Source organism: Balaenoptera borealis, assembly GCF_965194805.1.
Source record: "Balaenoptera borealis genome assembly, chromosome: X".
Lineage (NCBI taxonomy): Eukaryota > Metazoa > Chordata > Mammalia > Artiodactyla > Balaenopteridae > Balaenoptera > Balaenoptera borealis.
This window is the reverse complement of record NC_138881.1, coordinates 71,527,283-71,549,144: the sequence shown is the minus strand read 5'-3', so window position 1 is coordinate 71,549,144 and position 21,862 is coordinate 71,527,283. Positions and strand designations below refer to the sequence as shown.

The window sequence follows — 21,862 nt, the reverse complement described above, 5'->3', positions numbered from 1 at the left end:
TTATTGTTTTTATCTATTTTAGTGGCTTATTGGGTATATTACTTTTTTATGATTGTTATAAGTTTTAAAGTATTCCTTTTTATCTTATCACAGTCTCTTCAAATAATATACCTCATCACATGTAGCATACAAACTTTATGGTAGTATACTTCCATTTCCCCTTCATGATTTTTTGCTATTTTTTTCATCTATATGTACTTTTTTTTTTAGTCCAAATTTTTTTATTGAGGTATAGTTGATCTACAATATTAAATAAGTTTTAAGTATACTACATAGTGATTCACAATTTTAAAGGTTATATTCTATTTTTAGTTACTATAAAGTATTGGCTATATTCCCTGTTTTGTACAATATATCCTTATAGCTTATTTCATTTTTTTTTTAACATCTTTATTGGAGTATAATTGTTTTACAATGGTGTGTTAGTTTCTGCTGTATAACAAAGTGAATCAGTGATACATAAACATATATCTCTATATCTCCTCCCTCTTGCGTCTCCCTCCCATCCTCCCTATCCCACCCCTCTAGGTGGATACAAAGCACCGAGCTGATCTCCCTGTGCAATGTGGCTGCTTCCCACTAGCTATCTATTTTACATTTGGTAGTGTATATGTGTCCATGCCACTCTCTCACTTCGTCCCAGCTGACCCTTCCCCATCCCTGTGTCCTCAAGTCCATTCTCTACGTCTGCATCTTTATTCCTGTCCTGCTCCTAGGTTCTTCAGTACAATTTTTTTTTAGATTCCATATATATTTGTTAGCATACAGTATTTGTTTTCCTCTTTCTGACTTACTTCACTCTGTATGACAGACTCTACGTCCATCCATCTCACTACAAATAACTCAATCTCGTTTCTTTTTATGGATGAGTAATATTCCATTGTATATATGTGCCACATCTTCTTTATCCATTCATCTGTCGATGGACACTTAGGTTGCTTCCATGTCCTGACTATTGTAAACAGAGCTGCAATGAACATTGTGATACATGACTCTTTCTGAATTATGGTTTTCTTGGGGTATATGCCCAGTAGTGGGATGGCTGGGTCGTATGGTAGTTCTATTTGTAGTTTTTAAGGAACCTCCATACTTTTCTTCATAGTGGCTGTATCAATTTACATTCCCACCAACAGTGCAAGAGGGTTCCCTTTTCTCCACACCCTCTCCAGCATTTATTGTTTATAGATTTTTTGATGATGGCCATTCTGACTGGTGTGAGGTGATACCTCATTGTAGTTTTGATTTGCATTTCTCAAATGATTAGTGACATTGAGCATCCTTTCATGTGTTTTTGGCAATCTGTATATCTTCTTTGGAGAAATGTCTATTTAGGTCTTCTGCCCATTTTTGGATTGGGTTGTTTGTTTTTTTTATATTGAGCTGCATGAGCTGCTTTTAAATATTGGAGATTAATCCTTTGTCAGTTGCTTCATTAGCAAATATTTTCTCCCATTCTGAGGGCTGTCTTTTCGTCTTGTTTATGTTTTCCTTTGTCGTGTAAAAGCTTTTAAGTTTCCTTAGGTCCCATTGGTTTATTTTTGTTTTTATTTCCATTACTCTAGGTGGTGGGTCAAAAAGTATCTTGCTGTGATTCATGTCATAGAGTGTTCTGCCTATGTTTTCCTCTAAGAGTTTTATAGTGTCTGGCCTTACATTTAGGTCTTTTATCCATTTTGGGCTTATTTTTGTGTATGGTGTTAGGGAGTGTTCTAATTTCATTCTTTTACATGTAGCTGTCCAGTTTTCCGAGCACCACTTATTGAAGAGGTTGTCTTTTCTCCATTGTATATTCTTGCCTCCTTTATCAACGATAAGGTGACCACATATGTGTGGGTTCATCTCTGGGCTTTCTATTCTGTTCCATTGATCTATATTTCTGTTTTTGTGCCAGTACCATACTGTCTTGATGACTGTAGTTTTGTAGTATAGTCTGAAGTCAGGGAGCCTGATTTTTCCAGCTCCATTTTTCTGTCTCAAGATTCCTTTGGCTATTCGGGGTCTTTTGTGTTTCCATACAAATTGTGAAATATTTTGTTCTAGTTCTGTGAAAAATGCCATTGGTAGTTTATCTCACTTCTAAGGCAATAGTCTTTTGTAGTATTTGCCTGATGCCCTCTAGTATTAGGAGGTCTTTCCATTCTGGTTAGTGGAACACAGACTGGAGTTTCCTTTACTATGTGAACTCCAGGAGTTTGAAGACTGCTCTTTTTCAGTGCTTCTTTCCTCAGCCTCAGTAGCTTTTTCACAAGCCTACACTGATCAGTGCTCACCCCAAGACTTGTGGGGAACTCTCTACAGATCCCGTGACCTCTCTCCAACTATGTAACTCTCTCCTGTCTGGTGTTCTGCTCCACAAATTCTGACTCCAGGCAGTGAGCTAGGCACTTGTAGGGCTCATGTCATTTGCTTCCCTTCTCTGGGATCACTGTCTTGTGCAGCCAGTGGTCCATTATTGCCAGAAGCAAAAGTACTTCCCTCTTACTCTCTTGAAAATAGCAGTGGTAAATCTTTGTACCACTGAGAATAGATTTTCTTTTTAGAAAGAGTTAAAAGTCATTCAAAGCCAAATTAATTAAATAAGGAGGATCAAACTAGGAGTGACTAAAAAGTAATGAGAGTTATTTTCTTGTCCAGCTTGTAAACGAACTTTTTTTTCTGTATAGGTACAGGTCACAATATCCAATCCTAGGCCTCCTGTATGATGACTATGAATATATACCACCAGGTAGTGACACACGGACTACTGTGATTGAGAAAACAGAAGACAAATGGACTTGTGTAAGTTCACTTGGGCATTTCTCGAGTATATAATTAGGGAGAAAAAATCCTAAGGCCATTGTGTTGTGTTAGCAGAGTTTCTCAACCTCAGCACTATTAACATTTTGGGCTGGATAATTTGATGTGGGGGGACTGCCCTGCACATTGTAGGACATTCTAAAACGATGTAGAATCTGACTTTTAACACTATGAAAATGACAGCCTTTGTCTTGTTATGTTAAAAACTTCTTAGGTACTGAAAGCAGGTAAAACTAATCTATGGTTATTAAAGTCAGGAAGTGGTTGGTTATCCTCAAGGTCGGGTACTGATTGGAAGGAAACAAAAGGAGGACTACTGGGGTACTAATAATATGCTGTTTCTTGATCTGAGTGATAGTTGCATAAACATGTTCAGTTTGGGAAAATTCATTTAGTTGTACACCTATATGTGCACTTTTCCTATGTTTATTATACTTCAATAAAAGTCTTAAAATGCTTAAGTATATCATGATGAGCAATAGATAAATATATGTCAATCAATTATTCTGTAGAACCTTTTGAGGAAATTTTTAAATGTAGATTTATCATTAATAAAATACTGCAGATGTATAATTAATAAATTACTACAGATGCAGTTAATAAAATTAAACATCTGTTAAATAACTCACTTTAAAAAATTATCTTTTGGTTGAACAAGCTCAAATATTTGAATAAACCAAAAAATTCAGAAAGTTGTTAGCTCTGAAGAACTTCTCTGACTACAATCAAGCCATCAATCTTGTGTATATGATTATCCATTATCAGTGAAAGCAACCAACACTTAGTAACCCTAAAATAAAAATTTAAGCTTTGAAATATATTGTGCTTCTTAGGTCATTAATTAGTTGAGAATAATTTATTACTGATTATTTATTGATAAAGGGTACTTGGTGGCCCAAGAACCAGATGAGCAACAAGAGAAAGTCAGCATAGGATTTAAAATTTGTCACTCAAAGTTTATTTGATTCTGAAATTTAATACTGAGAAGCAATTGCTGCTACTAACCACATGTGTCTCAGAGGTGGCATCAATGTGAAGACCTACCAAATAAAGGGTCTACAGAATAATAGTCATTACTTCTCCTTTCATTAACAGCATACAGCAATGAACATCAAACTCAATATCTGAAGGGACTAGATACTGATAGCAAATTCAAAATATATTTAAGTAAATTCACAGATGATAGATCTGTATTTATTAACAGAGACTTTTGGACATATTTAACCTCTAACTATAACACCAAGGAGTAAATCTACTCACATCTCCCTCCCTTGTGCTTAAAATCATTTGAAACATATACCTTGGCTAAAGTCAGACAAACCATTGTTTCATTGAATATACATATAAAAAGTGCCAAAACAGTGCCATACACTTCCCTTGGTATTATTCATATCAATTTAAATCATTTTTACAACTGTGTGCATACAATTACAATGTTTTAAATTAATTATAAGCCATTCTAAACTGACTTTTTTTTTCTTTTCTAGCCGTGAATGAATCTCCAACTCAAAGGAATTTTTTTTGTCTTCATTAGTACTTTGTTATTTTTCCATAACTAAAGTCAGTCAATATTTTGAACCATGCTACTACCCAGCAAATCTAATGGAATTAATTAGATATACAGATGAGAGTTTCTCCAACCATTTATAAGGCCTGAATCCTTTCTATCACATTTTTGTATTCAGCATAGCAACACGCCACTTTTTTTTTTTAACATCTTTATTGGAGTATAATTGCTTTACAAGGGACAACACACTGCTTTTAAAGCTCAATTACAGGCACTGTAGGACTTAATCCACTATTTTTCAATAGGGTGCTTCCTAGACACTGAATTAACTTTGTTGGGGTAGAGATTTTACAAGTTATTCCATTAGAAGATTTTTCTATGATATTAGATGTGCAATTTAGCTACAAGAGTAAATACTGTGTTTTAACAACAACAACAAAAAGCAATACTATTGAATTAAAAATATACAGCATATATTTGCTTTTCTCACATTAGACCTTGTGATTAAAAGAGGTGATTTATTACATGCTATTTATACCTCTTGGAGACAGAACTAAATCAAAGGTGATGATTAATTTCATTTAGCAGGGAAGTGGGAAGTATATTTTTTAAAATACCTAAATCCACTAAATTGTACATTATGCTATTATGGTTCTAAGTACATACCAGTAGCTTGGCAAATCTGTTCTTTTGAAGCATATCATCCCCAAATGAGCCCACCCACTTCCTTAAAAACCTGTAACACTATTATTGTAGTAGAGGGTGGAAGGAAGGTGGGCTTTTTTTTTATAGCAGTAGACAAAACAACATTGAAATACTGTGTAAAAGCTTAGGGAATAAAAATAGCAAAAACAAATACTTGATATATGTATTCTACTTGGGAGAGACTTTATAGTAGAATATTTAATGTACTTAGAAGTTGGTTGATAAATTGGGTTCTAATGACCTCACTAAAAGTGAACTAAAGTATTTTCTAAATACATTAGTAGATAAGAATGAAATTTTAAAATGTCAAACCCTTTGGTTAAAGTTAAGAATTAGCAAAAATTAAAATGTTTGCATTTGACAAAGTATAGATTAAGGTAACAAATAAATTTGGGTTTACATGTGAATGAGATTTTGCACTGAAATGTCTCTGCAAGTAACTATATAGAATTCTGTCATTCTTTATAATTATATTCTAATAATTATCCATTATACTAAGAAACTGTTAAGATAGGAACATATAAGGCACTACATGAAATCAAACCACAAATGAAGAGAAAAAATGCTTTTAATACTTATATAAATATCCAAATAAGTCTTGATATGAAGCTAAAAGCTTTATTTTATTTTCTTAATACCTTGACTAAAATGTTAAGCTTGGGGACATCCCGGCGGTCCAGTGGTTAAGACTCTGCCCTTCCACTGCAGGGGGCAAGGGTTTGATCCCTGGTCGGGGAACTAATATCCCGCATGCCGTGCAGTGTGGCCAAAAAAAGAAAATATATTAAAAAATATTAAATGTTAAGCTCTATAATGTGGATTGATACAATTCCAGTCTTATTAGTTATTTTGTGGTAGAAAATGTTAATATTCTTTATGAGCTATGTAGTCCTTACATTTTTTCCCTTGGTGTAGAAACAACAGGGTAGTTTCTCCTCTGCTAACTACTCATATGTGTAACTGTAATTATGCCATGTTATCTACCCATTGCATATAAATGGAAGTTTTTAGTAGCTTGATAGAAAAGTGCCACCATAACTGTCTGAAAATTAGAACAAGTGTGATTTTCCTAAAATACCCTTAAATAAAAATAACAGTGTCCAAAATTTGGGATAGTTAAGAAGTCAGCACTTCATTGGCTCACTTGATCCATGCATAGTGAGAAATGGGGGTCATAACAAGATGCTTATTATACTTAACAAAGTTAAATGTATTTCTTTTCCAATTTTTTATTAAGTTCAATAGAAATAGTAGTGATTCTTTTCCTCTCACAAGTTTCGCACAGCTTATCTCTGAAAATTGCAAAGATATTGTCAGATGAGGAATGCCTGTTTATCTAATTTCTATTCCCAGCATATTTTGCTTTAGATGTTGAATAAAATGGAGACTGTGCAATGACATGCAAAGTAATTTGTTTAAGTGTGTAAATAAAATATATATCTGTATGGTCTTTGTGGAAGTCCTAGTAGGAAACATGCGGAATGGAGTTTTAGCTTAGCTGTATACTCTTTTCAGGAAGTTATTATCATGTGAATGTTTATGTTAGAGCTAACAAGCACCACTATAAAAATAATCCTGATGTGGACTACTAGAGACAACAGTTTAACATAGTTGGACCTCTGGTTGATGCAGGTTTCTGCTTTAAATGAGAATTTCTTTGCTTACAAACCTAGTCTTCTAAGTTCTGTAATTCACTAAGTTCATAACTAGATGCATAAAGCATTCTTCCTATTTTTGTAATGGTGCTTTAACTGTAATACTTTGTCTTTACACAAACAGTACAAAAGGAAAAAAAATAAAGCTCAAAAAATTGCATGTCACCACCCAATTTAGATCACTTTAACAAAAAGCCATTCTCACTTCTTTCCTGTTATAATCTACAAAGATAACATGTAGAAATAATTCCCTCGAAAGTAAATAATAAGCCATGAAAAGACTTCCCTACAAGGTCTCTCTCTCCCACCACATACCATTACTGAATTTACTGGATTTCCATAGTACTTTTTTGTCCAATAAAAAAGTACAACATATTTCAAGCCCATCCTAGGATAAATAAAATATATTTTTTAAAAACAAAGAATGGAATAAACAACTACATCTGTCTTATAAAACCATTAATCTTTAGTGACAAAATAAGACATACTGCTTTTGAGTCTACAAAGGAAGACTGGAATTGTTGTATGACATGATTATAATACATGATAGCCAGGCAGTCTTGGTAATCTTGGATTGGTCTCTTGTAGATGAGATGTTAAGTCCAGTTCTTAATCTGTGCTGTTTTCCTTCAAAAATTCTTAAAAATCTGTCTGGGATTTACTTCAAATTAAGCCAGTGAGAGAAGGGGTCATCAAAATAAACCAATGAGAGGCAGGTTGGTGAAAGTAGGAGTGAGGAAGAGTAAAAATGAAACAAAATTGGCCATGAAGTGATGATTGCTGAAGCTGGGTAATGGCTATATGGGGGTTCATTATATGGTATGTGGTTGGAAATTTTTTACAATAAAAGTTATCTGTCATACTACATCTATCATACATATCTTTAAGGGAAGGCCAAGGTTCAAACTGGTGGTTGTCCTGTATGAGACGTGAATTGGAGAGGTCTACCTGAATAATTCTAAATATTTTCCTCTCCATCATGGTATAGGCCACTTAGAAGTGACAATCAGACAAATCCATCTCCACATAATGACCCTAATGACCCTGAACTGTCCTGGAAAAGTGCCTTTTATTTTTCTTTTGTTTGTAACATGGGCTGAATTCTTATGTGTTCTATCTTGGCTGTTTTCTAGGCCCAATTTATAAGAAAGAAAATCCATTTGTTTTTCTCCAGCACCACTGTAACCACGAACAACTGGAATAACCTCTTCACATGGCTGCCTGCTTCCTTTGGCCCCTGTACAATACATTCCTCACACAGCCTCCACAGTGATCTTGAAAACATAAATCACATCATATCACTCCTTTCCTTAAAACCCTCCAATGACTTCCCATTTCAAATTCTCACAGGTCTCATCCCTTATCAGTCCCCCTTCACCATGATCCAGCCAAAGCTGGTACCATCTCAGGTTGTTCGCATTTGCATGTGTGTTTCTCTGCCTTGAATGCTCTTGCTCTTGCACAAGATTTTCATGACTGGTTTTTTCCTGCCACTCATGTCTCAGCTCAAATGCCAAGTCCTCAGTATGGATCTCCTCTATCTACTCACCCATAGATATTTGTTTAAGCAAAGTTGGCAAAGTGTACAGGAATTACACTGGGGGCTTTGTCTAACACCTTACTATTTCTATGGTGGTAACACTTTGGGGGCTTGCTAGAAATGCAGAATTGTAGGCCCTGGCCTACACCTACGGAATTAGAATATATATTTTAATAAGATCCCTAGATGAACTCTATAGAATTAAAGCTTAAAGCACTGGTCTAACATGTAATAGCTAATAGATTCTTTTTCTCTTAGTGATCACTAAAGAATAACACAACTGACAAAGAATCTTAGCAATAGTGCTATATATTATATCCAGGTACATGGATTCTACTGAATGCTGACTAGTTTGAATACAGCACGTTATTTTTACGCTCATCTGCAGAAATCTTTCCCAAATACTTGATTTAATATTTTTCCTTTTGAACGTATATTGGTCTATTGGGAATATAATTAGATTCATTTTTCAGGATTGTGTTACTTAAGCAGGTTAAGAATTTTTAGTTTTCTCTGTAATACTAAGTCTCAAGTCTTAAGATGGGCAACTTAAAACATTCCATCACGGTTTTAGCAAAAACAAAATTTTGAGGAATAATCATGCCATAGTCATCATAATTGTTTAAATTCCTAGCTCATGTTATTAATGCACAAAATTCTACAAGACACTAAACTGCAGACAAAATTGCCTAAGAGCAATTTTAAGTGAAGTCTTTTAATGAGGGACACTGCAACACAACTTTAAATAAACTCATAAAACCCTGAAGTGCAATAAATGCTTTTTATTGTATGCTCATTTCAATGAGTAACATTTAGAAATAATCATCACACGTAACAGTGACAATCTTATTTTACAGCGTGTACATCATTTACAATCACATGACACACAATTTTAGATTTCCAAATTTAATATTCTGAAGTTAAGAAAGATAAAAAATTTATTCTCAAGGAACTGATTCTTATCTGGTGCAAAAACAGAAAGGTGAACATTATTTAAAACACAAAGCCACAATATAGCATGAAGTAAAATTACATTTTAATTATGTTTAACAGCTGAGTGTAAACATGAAGCAACTAAAACTTAAAAGTACACATCATATGCATTACATTTATGAACAGGATTTTCATTAAGTTTCCCTAAACCTGCTTTTTATATTAAGCGCCATGTTGATTTGCAGCATGCTAACATAAAGCATTGTTAAAGGGATGCATATTTTAAATTTATACACTGTAAACTGAATATCCACCTCCAAGCTCTATTGGCAGCATAGTGTTTTGTTAAATACCGCATAAATACTGCCTCATATTGAAAATGCATGTTAATAATATGGTATATAGATTTTAAAAATCAAAATTTTCAATAATGGCGTAAAATTGCACCTTTAAACATTAGAGCAAGTAAGACTAGAACAATCATACTTGCTATGACTGTCCTAAAAAAACCTCTAAACATAATATTTAAGAAAACTGTGTTCTCTCAATTTAATCTTTAGATCATTAAGAAATATAGTGCTAACTTTGCAACATTACTGTTGCATCCACTTTAGAAAGCCACATTTGACTCAAATATACTTCTGTCATGTATGCCACACTGAACAACAATCAACTTGAACATCAGAAAAAGGGGAACTTTAATCTTTAGACTTCAGTACAGAATGCTATATTTTAAACATCCTATCCTGTGATAAAATCTTAGCAGCTCTGAAATTCTTTTAAATAGTATTGAATTAATCTAACCTGTTTTCCAGTGAAATTTCTTTTGATGAATACACAAAACTTTTGCCATTTCTGGAATTCAATTTCCAGGTACCATATAAAGGCTCAATGACTAAGTGACTAATGGATGACTGCATTTTATTTCCCCACTTCATTTCTAAAACTGCATAAAAGTGACACTTGCTTGCGATAGCAAAGCATTGCTAAACTCCTCAATTAGATATGATCTTTTCAGAAACATCTGTCTCTAGTATGATCAGCCAAATAAAGTGGTTGTCTTTGCTCTTCCCCTCTGTAGCTGAATTATGCTTATAATACTATTAAATAGACAATAAGGTTTTCTGCAACCATTCTATGGTGCTCCTTAAATTCTTTAACTAATTTCAAAGGGCTATGAGATCCCCTCTCAATTCAAATATCTTAAGATCTTTAATAAAAAGAATGTAAATTTATGATTTAATATCAAGCTTTGTAACCAGGTGAAACAGTTCATGAAATTATCTTCCCATGTAACATGTCATATTTTCTAAATAGCTTCTTTCTTTATATTGATCTTATTACATAAGAGCCTCCTTGTGGTGCCTCATAATATGCTGATTTTTTTCTGATGGTCTTCGGAATCCCTTCTTGCAGAATTCACACCTGTGTGGATAGTCTTTTGTATGTATTGATATCACATGTCGTTTAAAGCCAGATGCATCTGTAGTGCTGTATTCACAATACTCACATTGGTAAATCTTCCTTCCAGTGTGAGTCTTCATATGCTTTTTGAGCTCATTTTGTTGTCTGAACCCTCTTTTGCACCTTTTACACTTCAATGACTGATCCTTAGTATGAACTGAAAGGATATGACCACTAAGAATAAATGGATCTGATGTTTTAAAGTCACAGTGCCTACACTGATGAATCTTCCTACCCTTATGGATATCACTATGCTTTTTGAGCTCAGAAGGACGATGGAAACCTTTATCACAGACCTCACATTTGTGAGGAAAATCCTTAGTGTGGACAGATATGATGTGCCGCTTAAGGTCACTTGAGTTGGTGCTCTTATGGTCACAATGAGGACACTGGTGTGTCTTATGTCCTTGAAACAAATCCAGATGGCGTTGAAGTTCCCTCTCATCACCAAATGCTTGGGGACAATGCTCACATTTATATGGCAAATTGTTACCATGCTTAGACTTAATGTGAGTTTTCAAATTTGATTGATCTGCACACCTGAAGACACAATACTGACATTGATATGGCTTCTCACCAGTATGGGTTCTCATATGCTTCTTGAGTTCAGAAGGATGTCGAAAGCCCTTCCCACACTCAACACAAACATGAGGAAAATTCTTGCTGTGAACAGCCAGTAAATGTCGGTTTAACAGTCCTTGTTCTGCAGTTTCATAGTCGCAGTATTTGCACTTGTGCATCTTCGGCTCCTTGTCTCTTAATATAAGTTTATTTGAACTCAATGGACTAGCCTCTCTGTATCTTCGTGTGTATTCCGTAAATTCATGGGTTTTGTCAACTTTGTTTATAAGCTTATGGCTTTCTAAGTGGTTATGGAAACTCACTTTCTTGTTAGTTGTAAAGTCACAATCTGTACACTGATATTTTTTTCTCATCAAATGATCAGGATGATTCTTCATGTGTCTTTTCAAGAATCCCCTGGATTTAAACTTTTTTGTGCAAATATGGCAAGGGTATACTGTCAGGGGCTGTCCATCAGGGCCTATTATAACAGCTAGATTTAAAAAAACAACAAAAACAAAACAAAACAGGGAAGTTGTGAAATTTGGCCAGACTGTTTTAAACAGTTTTACCACAAAGGCGGCAAAATTAGCTGACATTCACAATGTGAGAACTATACTAGTAGAATAAAATCCCGTAAGATAAAATGCACACTGAAAGCAATTTATAATAAAGTAGCTCACTAAAAAGTAATGAGCAGCACTCTACTATAGACTATTCACCTGCCAAAATGCTATATCACATGCACTTTGTAAACTAGAAATAGGCACCCTTTATTGTTAAACCAATCTGAAAATTCTCTTTAAAAACATCATTTGGGTAAAAAGCAAACAAGCATAGTTTTATTAAGTACCAGTAGAACATTTAAAAAAACCCAACTATTTAGATCAAACACAAGTAGGTACATGGGAGTAGGACTAACTACAAACAACTGGCATATTCTTGGGTTACAAAAAATACTACTGCATTTCAAATAATTATAATATTCATCGAGTAATGTATTAATATTTTACCTGTTTGCCACTGCCTCGTTTCTCCCCTTCTCCTCTTCTTAGTTTTTTGTTTAAGTACTTTGTTTGTATTAATGCTATCACAAATTTGAAGGTATTGTGCTGCTGTACTACTTCTGTTTTCTAATGTTGAGTCCAAAGTATTTCCTGGAAAAAAAAATCGATACACCATTAAACTACATATATTTGTACTTTTTTGGTTTTGGTTAGATGAATTAGAGAAGACATGGCATTCAGTTGCCATTGCAGTACTAAATTTCACAAAGTACACCCATCTTCTCCTTCTCTCTCTTTTATACTCTTACACACACATGTGTATATGCAAATACTTTAAATACGATACCATGTGAAAGTAACTTCAAAATATCCCAATTTATTCATCCTAAAGGAACAAACTGATAAGGTGAATGAAACATAAGAAACTGAATTTTATGACCATAAACAAAATCTTGATATCAGATCAATTTCTCATCGATGAAGGCTGATGAAATTAAAGAGATTTAGCAAAGAAATTTACACATGTCAGTTATCCAATACAATCATGGTAACTGTAATACATGACAAACAACAGATTTCTTGTATTTATGCTTTAGAATAGTTTACTTAATGTTAAAAGTATTAAGATTGATTTTTTTAAGTGTTAAGATAAATGTGGCAGGCAATCTACTGCAATTTCAGTGGGATCAGTGTTTATAGAATAAAGTACTTAATAAAATCTCAGTTCTCACAATCCCTTGTGTTATGCAATTCAGTTTAAAAGTGTAGCCCTAAGAAACTGTTTAGCTTAAATGCTATGATATATATGCCTCTCATTAATTCCCCTGAAATCTACAGTTAGAGAGTCAAATACCTCCTAAAGCTAGAAACAAAATAGACACTTCATCATAAGAAAAAGTCTCCTTGTGTAAGAAAATAAAAAGAACTATCAACCATGGAATAAATAACACTATATGAAGTGTATTAAAACTAAAAAAAAAAATTTACACTGACACATGAACTTTATGTAACAGCTATATAAATCTACTGGTTGCCATAGAAATTAAAAAAATAGTTCCATCCCAAGGAAGACATTAACAAGTGGTTGATATCATTGACAACTTTTAATTCCATGTCAGAATAATTCCTATTTTATAATTTTTTCCATAGTAACTTTTTTATGGCCCATGTAGTAAGTGGCCTGATATTTGTATCTTGAGGTAAATCTATTTTCTTAATTTTTAATTTTTACTTTTTGGCCATGCTGCATGGCATATGGGATCTTAGTTCCCCAACCAGGGATCAAACCCGTGCCCCCTGCAGTGGAAGGGCAGAGTCTTAACCACTGGACCACCAGGGAAATCCCGAGGTAAATCTAAAATGAACTGCATTCACAGAATAACACACGCTATGTCTCTATATAAATTAATCAATTTCCCAAAGAGGTAAACTCTTCTAACTAACTAGATATGACCAGGCAAGTAAGAGTCTAACAAATGGGTCTGTATACACAAACTAATAACTCTGTATCTACCAAGCAGTACACAAAACCAGCTACTTAACTTACATCTCACATATAATGCTCTCTCACCTGATGACTGACAATCTTCATACCTTCGAGAAACTCTTCTTTCATCTCCTTAAAAAAAAAAGACGAATTAAAAACTGATAAGACTGAGTATAATGATTACTAGTAGATCACATCTTAATCTACAAAATCTTACTTTGATCACCGTTCCTTGGATTAAACATTTTTTTGTTGTTGTTGAGTTCTTCCACTCCCATGGATTAGATAATATCACACACTGAAAATAAGGGCTGCTGTCAGCATCCTTCGAACTACTAACATCTAGGACAACCTTACTTTTCAAATAAAACCTGGGTAGATATTTCTGCAGAATGCCCTCAAAATTGAAGATGCTCAATAAATGACTGTTGAATGAATGAACCTTTGGAAAAACCAAGTTAAGATACATTAATGCATTTGAACAACAAAATTTTTCAAAGTAAAGAGTATACCTGGACCATCTTGTAAATTAAGTAAGAATGAGATAAAATAGAAAGGGAAAAAATAACTTGATAAATTTACCTTTCATTACGTACTTCCTAGAAGAGCACACCTGGATTTCTGTTCCTTTTCAAAACCCCAATATCTTATTATTTGTGGTGTTAAAACATAAAATAAGTTTTTCCAAAAGGGGAAGGATCAATTTTCAAAGGATATTCCTATTTTAGAAAAATAAAACTTTTTATGGCACTCACTTATACATGTAGGATTTAAAATAAATCCTTCTGAAAAACAAAGTGCATTAAGCAAGGTTCATTGTAAATAACACAAGATATGTGGTACAAAAATTATGTAAGTAACTAGAGATGAATCAGTCCACAGCAAAACATTTTATAGTATTAGCCAACTCATGGGGGGCATTAGCACAGCATATTTAATGACCTAAAGGCTGATCAAATAGATATGTTATGTACTTATCAGGTGAAAAAATGCCAGTGTCCTACCATATGTCGCAGCCCAGACAACAGGGACAATTGTTTTATTAACATCAGAGTCCTCAAGCTGAGTCTCAGGGAGAGAAGTTCCTTCCTCTTCCCCTACAATGACTTCCATGTAAACTTCATCTGCTATTTCAGCGCAACCTAAATTTTAGAAATAATTGCTTGTTTATAACCCCAAGTATTTAATAAATGGGTAAAAATTTCCAAACGATTATCTTTCAACTTTCAAGATTTCGATTTGGTTAATTTAAAAATTACATTAGGCACTTCGCAGGCTGGTGCCACTAGGAGACAGTAATTTATCAAAGTTCTTATCCTCCTCTTAAAACCTAGTCCTACGAAAATGACTTTTAGATTATATAAAACGTGCGCCTGAAATATATTGACTAATTTCACAGTCCACTGGGCATTAGGAATTTATAAGAAGAGTTGTATTCCATAATTCTGCCTGATAGTTCTTCAGAACTCAGAAGGCACTTCCCATAGAATCAGTACTAGAAAGTGGTCCATGCTATCCCACATGTAAATTAAATGCAGTACTGTACATGCAATGAAAAATTGTCAAAAATACTAGTAATTGAAAAAGAATTAAAAATGAAAGTAAGTAAAACCATAATATACGGTTATAATATAAAATGCTGGCGGCTCAAGGCTATGTGGACACCCATTAACAGGCAGGATTTTCAGAGACCCTACTGAAGACGAAAGCATTAAGTGAGACATTTAAAAAAACATCGGATTAGTGTAAAAGAATTTAAACCTAGAAGGTCAGTAAGTATATTTTATGTGAAATAATCCATTTGGATTTAACGTAGAAAATTGGCTTGAATTTACGCTTTTCCTTTGATTCACATACTGGGATTTTCTACTAAATATTTTTTTCTTTTTTTGGCCGCGCCGCGAGGTGCGGCATGTGGAACTTCCTCAACCAGGGCTCGAACCCACGCCCCCTGCAGTGGACGCATGGAGTCTTAACCACTGGACCACTAGGGAAGTCCCTACTCAATACTGAAAAATGTGGAAAAAATGTGGGAAAAAAGTATCCCTCTTCTCCTAGGTTTCCCTTCTTTCAATTAACCAGAAGGAAACATTGGTCTAAGTTTTGCACATCCCTGTGGAATTCTGGCATCAGCTAACCTAACCTTCAGTCTCCTGACCAATGAGTAAAAAAGAAAAGAAAGAATCTAGAGCCCAAATAGAAATTAATTCTTTTTCTCTCTAACCAAATCCTCTAGACTCATTTGTTTTGACATTTTCAGCTGTGTTATATTATTCATGTTTGTTTGGGATTGGAATTCAGCTCCCTATGACTTCTAGGGGAGGAAATCTGAGGAGTGGGGATCATAGTGCAGTATAGGTAAAGCTAACTATTGTCAAGGTAATGCACTGAAGTGGAGGCTCTTGCTCTTCTAGGGCAAAACAAAGTAGTTTTTGTCTCAGCATGGCAAGAAGACAGAAAAAGCCTTAGGGAAGGGCTGCATTCCTACACTGAGGTGAGGAGAAAGTAGGAAGAAAGAAAAACATCTTCATAAGGAAATGTGTACCATGGCAGGAAGGGAAATGTGAGGAGCTTTTTTCACCCTGTGGTACTCAGCCGCAAGAAACTTTAAACAGCAACTACTTGGAGACCATCAATGGCATAATAAGTAAAAATCCTGGTGGCTTGACTTGGAAGAATACTTACTCAGCTAATCTCTCAGTGGCAGAAGGTAAACAACCAGCTAGCCCTTCTACTGCTAAATTCAGAGAGAGGTCAACAGTGCTCACTGCCATGTACAAAGATCACTGACAGCAGAGTTAGGCAGACATGAGTTCAAATCCTATCTTCCTCGTTTAATACTGGAATGACCTTGGGCAACTGCTTAACTTCCCTGAGCACTTTCTCCTTCCATAAAACAGGGATAATACCACCTACCTCAGAGATGAATTATGAGAATTAAATGAGATATTATATATGCAGCATATTCAATAACATATACAAAGTAGATTCTCAGTAATTCCCTACATATTTGTGGGCTCTCCTAAAGTCAGGAACCATATTTTGCTGATCTCTGTAACCCTAGTATCTCAGACACAGTATTTTATGTTTGCTCATTTGAACAATACATGCATGCACGGATAGTCAAAAGGACCCTTTTCCTTTAAATTAATTATAGCGAAGGGTCAGACTTATTTTATTGAACTTTGTTCCTATGTAGTGCTTGAATATGAGATTGCTTTTTTTTTTTTTAAGAATGCATGATGACTACTGATAAGTCACTACAGTGCCTTTTTTTCTTACTGATATCATCTTCTTCTTGAGAAGAATCTTTAACTGCCATGTAAACCATCTTCTCCCGCTGCATTCGGCTCTGGTCAAGCACTCCAGCTACAGAATGCCCATTGGTGTACTCACTCTCTGTGACAATTTCCGTTCCACCTTAAAAGTTAAAACATGTATCAAAATCAGTAAGTATCATGGAATAATTCCCTAAATTAATAAGAAGGATACATAAAAATATTTTCCTTTAGAAAAATATTCCCCCTCAAATATTCCAACATAAATTTCTAAGTGTCAAGAGAATTTTCTTATAAATTGCACTTTAAATTTTCAGTCATCACTAAGAAATAACAACAAATGTTAACACTTACATTACACTTGTATATGCCAAGCACTATTTAAGTCTTTTACATGTATTTACCCATTTAATCCTCACAATAGCATTATAAGGTAGTTACTACCATTATGGCCATTTTATGGATGAGGAAACTGAGGCAGAAGAAGGTTAAGTAATTCACCAAAGGCCACTCAGCTAAATGGAAGAACTAGGATTAAAATCCAAAGCACCCTTCCTCTAGCCTGCCCTTAAGTACTCATAATTTCCTACTCTAAACCAAATCCCCTCCACTCATATGTTTTGAAATTTCAACTGGACTCTTCTACTCAAGTTTAAAAGTATCTAAGATGACTTGTTCTCTATCCTTGCTTTATATTTATATATAATTTTTAAATATTCTATCCCCAAAGAAACCTTTTATAAGAGTTGCACTTTGAAGACAATATTAGAACTTAGTCTCCAGAAAAGAGAAGTTCTAATTCCTAACCATTATAGCAATAAATTAAAATTATTATTTGTACCTATTTCAACGTCATCTTCAGCCTCAGCTTTAAATATATACACTTTTATTACTTCTGAACCAAATCCATCTTCTTTAACATCTTCTTGTGAACCATCACTGCTGATTTTTAATGGTGTGTTCCCCATATGCTCTAATTTTTCCCCAACATCATCCACTGTAAAATATAAACGGGAAACTGTTTCAGTCAAAAAGTACCATTGACATTTAGTGGGTGTTAAGTATTAGTGCAATGTGAAATAATGTGTTAACCACCTACCCACTATATTCAATTAATGACCTATTATGCAACCATTAAAAGTGGTATATTTCATGAAAAAAAGTATACAAGACAGATATACTACATGATCATAATTATATAAAAGACATAATCACAGATTTCAGTTTATGTATATGAAATACTCTTAACCATACAGCTTTAATTAAAGTGGTTTGGGAAAAGATTAAATAATCTTCCATTACGTTCAACATTTTAAGCTAAATCCTAACACCAAAATTAATAACAAAAATTAGAACATAAAATATATAGTACTCATGAAATAAGCTGACATAAACAATTCCCAAATTAAATAGCAGTATACTAAAACCAATTAACATATGAAATCTAGTATTTAAAAAAAGAGAAAACAGAAAACCTGAATTATTTTATAAAAAGGGCTTTTCAAAAATCATAAAAATAAAATCTTAGTAAATACTTTTAATTCCTGTTGAGTCAACGAAAGGCAACTTCAAATCAGAAATTTTGTATACTTCCAGGTTTACCATTATATGATTTGCTTCAAATCATATATAAAATAAAGCAACAATAATTACTTACATTTTAAGTATACTTAAAAATTTGATTCTTTAAGAATAGCATTTAGTTTCAAGTGAATACTGTGCATAAACTATGCAATGAATACATTATATTCATAAAGTTTGCTCTTTGGACATAAATATTAAACAATATACTCCCCCAAAGATTATATGCCTACCATTTTTTATTTCAATGCTTGTCCTGTCCCCATAAAAACTGAAATGTAACCTAAACTGAAAATCTGCTCCTCCCTACTATATGTATCATAGTATCATATATGAAACAAAATCATGAAGGCTTGACTATATCTAAACAATTCCAGAGCTACTGAAAACAGAATAAAGTGACATTAAAAAGTTTTTAACTCAGTACTCTTAAAATATGAATTTCAGTAAGATCTAAATGGGTCAAAGTCTAGATTTTCTCTACCTCAGTTTCAAATTTGATACATGCAAATTCAAAAATATTCCTTTGGCCTTTCAAAATGGTGAAAACACATTTCAGAAATTCTTTTTACAATGTAAAACTACTTTAACTTTGTGATTAAATATAAATGATTCCACACTACTTAAGAGTTCAAATAGTTTATTGTCTATGAAAGAGAGTACCTAAATGATCATAATAAACAGAAAAAAAAAATTTCATTCCATCATAAACCCTAATTCTGTTAGTATTTTTTTGGCAAATATTTTTTTCACAATGGGACAGATTAAAATGAAAGAAAAAAAGATGAGGAAGAATCTGATATTACTGGTTTTTAACAGCCTCTCTTTTAAAATACGTTGAATAAAACAATGAGATCATTAAAAAAATTAAGAGGCAAGTTAAGTCTTCAGAAAAAAAGTACTTTCTCATTCTTGGAAATAAAGACATAGGATATAAAACACTCAAAAAGTGTCCAAAATATGAATTTCTTAGGTTGCACTAACAGTAAATTAATGAAAAAAGTACTCTCATCTGATAAATACTACTTTATTACACTTCAATGGTTAAAAGTAATCACAGTTCCTCCTGGGATAAACTGAATTAAAACTGTAATTCACAAAATTAAAACTCAAGAAATGAAATAGACATTTGTTTGGTCATTTCTCAAAAGTTTTGTACCATAATTTTTGCTTTAAGTGTTGAAATTACTGGTGCTATTCTGATTACATTTATACCTTTCCTCGAGGTCCACAGTTTAATGTATCCATTATTTTCTACTTAATTAGATTCCTCAGAATGAACAATTTTGAAATGTATTGAGTAATTAAACTTGTTCTGTATTTTAAGTTCATAGACGATGATAGTTATTAAATATGTTACTGTACAGTTTTAAGAGATAAACCATCAACTTCACCAAGATTTATTCTGTATCCTTTGTTATAGAAAGTACAAAGTTAACAAAGATTTAACAGGCAATCAACAGATTTTAGAAATAGATCCTGAAAGACTCTTCTTTACACAGATAGTACTCAAAATACCCAAAATTCAAGCTTAACCTTTTTGTTATAAGGCTTACAACATTCAAGTCCCACGGTGTTGTTTCCCAACCCACATGACATCCCAGCCAGTAATAAGTGGGTAATATTATATACAACGCAGAATTCTACTGGTGCTAAATATAACATTAAAACAGTAAGTTGCGGGGGGTGGGATGAATTGGGAGATTGGAATTGACATATATACACTATGTATAAAATAGATAACTAATGAGAACCTTCTGTATAGCACAGGGAACTCTACTCAGTGCTCTGTGGTGACCTAAATGGGAAGGAAATCTAAAAAAGAGGGGATATAGGTATACGTATAACTGATTCACTCTACTGTACAGCAGAAACAAACACAACATTGTAAAGCAACTATACTCCAATAAAAATTTAAAAAAAATAAAACAGTAAGGTGCATTATTTGCCAACCCTACAAAGTTTGCTATCGTTCAATATTCTTCTATAGCCCATTGGTACAATTTGATTAAAATTTCATTTTAGCAAAATGTACAGTATAATATTCCTTTTTAAAACTAAGTAGGCTTTTTACTGTACCCCTTTCATGTTACATCTACCAAAATTATATGGTGAATATGACATCAGTATAGACTATAGCTGACCCTTGAACAATGCAGGGCTTAGGGGTGCTGACTCTCCACATAGTCGAAAATCCATGTATACCTTTAGAGTTGCCCCTCCGTATCCATAGTTCCGCATCTGCGGACTCAATTAACCTCAGATTATGTAATACTGTAGTATATATTTATTGAAAAATATCTTCGTATTAGTGGACCCACACAGTTCAAACCTGTGTTGTTCAAGGGTCAACTGTATATTGATGTACCACAGGGATGCGGTGAGGCAATGTGTAATGGATCCGTATTATGCAATGATGAAACAAACAAAAATTAGTAATATTTAAATTACAAAGGTGTTCCACTCCCAGGTGTATATATCCAAGACATCTGAAAACCTATGTGCACAAAAACTTGTACATGAATGTTCAGAGCAGCATTATTCATAACAGCCAAAAAGTGGAAACAACCTAAATGTCCATCGACTGATGAACTGATAAATAAACTGTATATCCATATAATGAAATATTACTCATTAATAAAAAGGAATGAAGGACTGATGCATGCTACAACATGGATGATCCTTGAAAGCATTATACTAAGAGAAAGAAGCCAGACACAAAAGGCCATATATTATATGATTCCATTTACATGAAATGTTGAGAACCAGCAAATCTATAGAGAAAGAATTTGGATTAGTGGTTGCCTGAGGGGTGAGTGGAGTGGCAGAGGTGATTGCTCAAGGGTATGGGGGTTTCTTTTGGGGGGAAGAAAAAATTCTAGAATTGATTATGGTGATGGTGATACAATTCTGTGAATATATGAAAAACCACTGAATTGCACACCTTTAAGGAGTGAATTGTATGGCATGTGAATTATATCTCAATAAAGCTATTATACTAAAAAAAATACAAAGGTGTTAGCTTTTCTCTTTTACCCCTGAAATTGGTGAGGTTTCATGACCTCTCCCATAATGACCCTACCAATATATTTTGCTTTATACAAAATTATTTTCCTGAAAGAAATAAAAACTGATTTTATAGGTAAAAAAAATAATTTGAATGCATTATATTGGTTCATTATTTAAAGGAACCCCCTTTCTCCGGTGAAGCTTTTCATAAAGAAAATCATCACCCATAAATGTTTTGAGGGTGTTAGGTATTTTTAAAGAAAAGCACACCTGGGATAACTTTAGACAGATACAGTTATCCTATATTAATTTCCAAGTTACTTGGCACAAGTGGAAGAGC

The 21,862-nt window shown here is 33.7% G+C and overlaps 2 protein-coding genes across 4 annotated transcripts in view; one reads left to right on the top strand and one right to left on the bottom strand.

The window, feature by feature from the left end:
- The window catches only part of POF1B (POF1B actin binding protein), a 104,719-nt gene extending 98,264 nt beyond the window's left edge, over positions 1-6,455 (top strand). For all 3 annotated transcript variants that reach the window (XM_082377257.1, XM_082377256.1, XM_082377259.1), the window contains 2 exons: positions 2,664-2,778; positions 4,284-6,455. In XM_082377257.1, coding sequence (XP_082233383.1) covers positions 2,664-2,778; positions 4,284-4,289 — 121 coding nt within the window. In that variant the 3' untranslated portion in view covers positions 4,290-6,455. The remainder of the gene's footprint in view (positions 1-2,663; positions 2,779-4,283) is intronic.
- A 1,821-nt stretch (positions 6,456-8,276) lies between these two features.
- The window catches only part of ZNF711 (zinc finger protein 711), a 28,252-nt gene continuing 14,666 nt past the window's right edge, over positions 8,277-21,862 (bottom strand). Inside the window, 9 exon segments of the mRNA XM_082377117.1 lie at positions 8,277-11,654; positions 12,175-12,318; positions 13,739-13,786; positions 13,872-13,898; positions 13,901-13,950; position 13,952; positions 14,659-14,796; positions 16,937-17,074; positions 17,774-17,929. Of these exon segments, the coding sequence (XP_082233243.1) occupies positions 10,477-11,654; positions 12,175-12,318; positions 13,739-13,786; positions 13,872-13,898; positions 13,901-13,950; position 13,952; positions 14,659-14,796; positions 16,937-17,074; positions 17,774-17,929 (1,880 nt within the window). The 3' untranslated portion in view covers positions 8,277-10,476.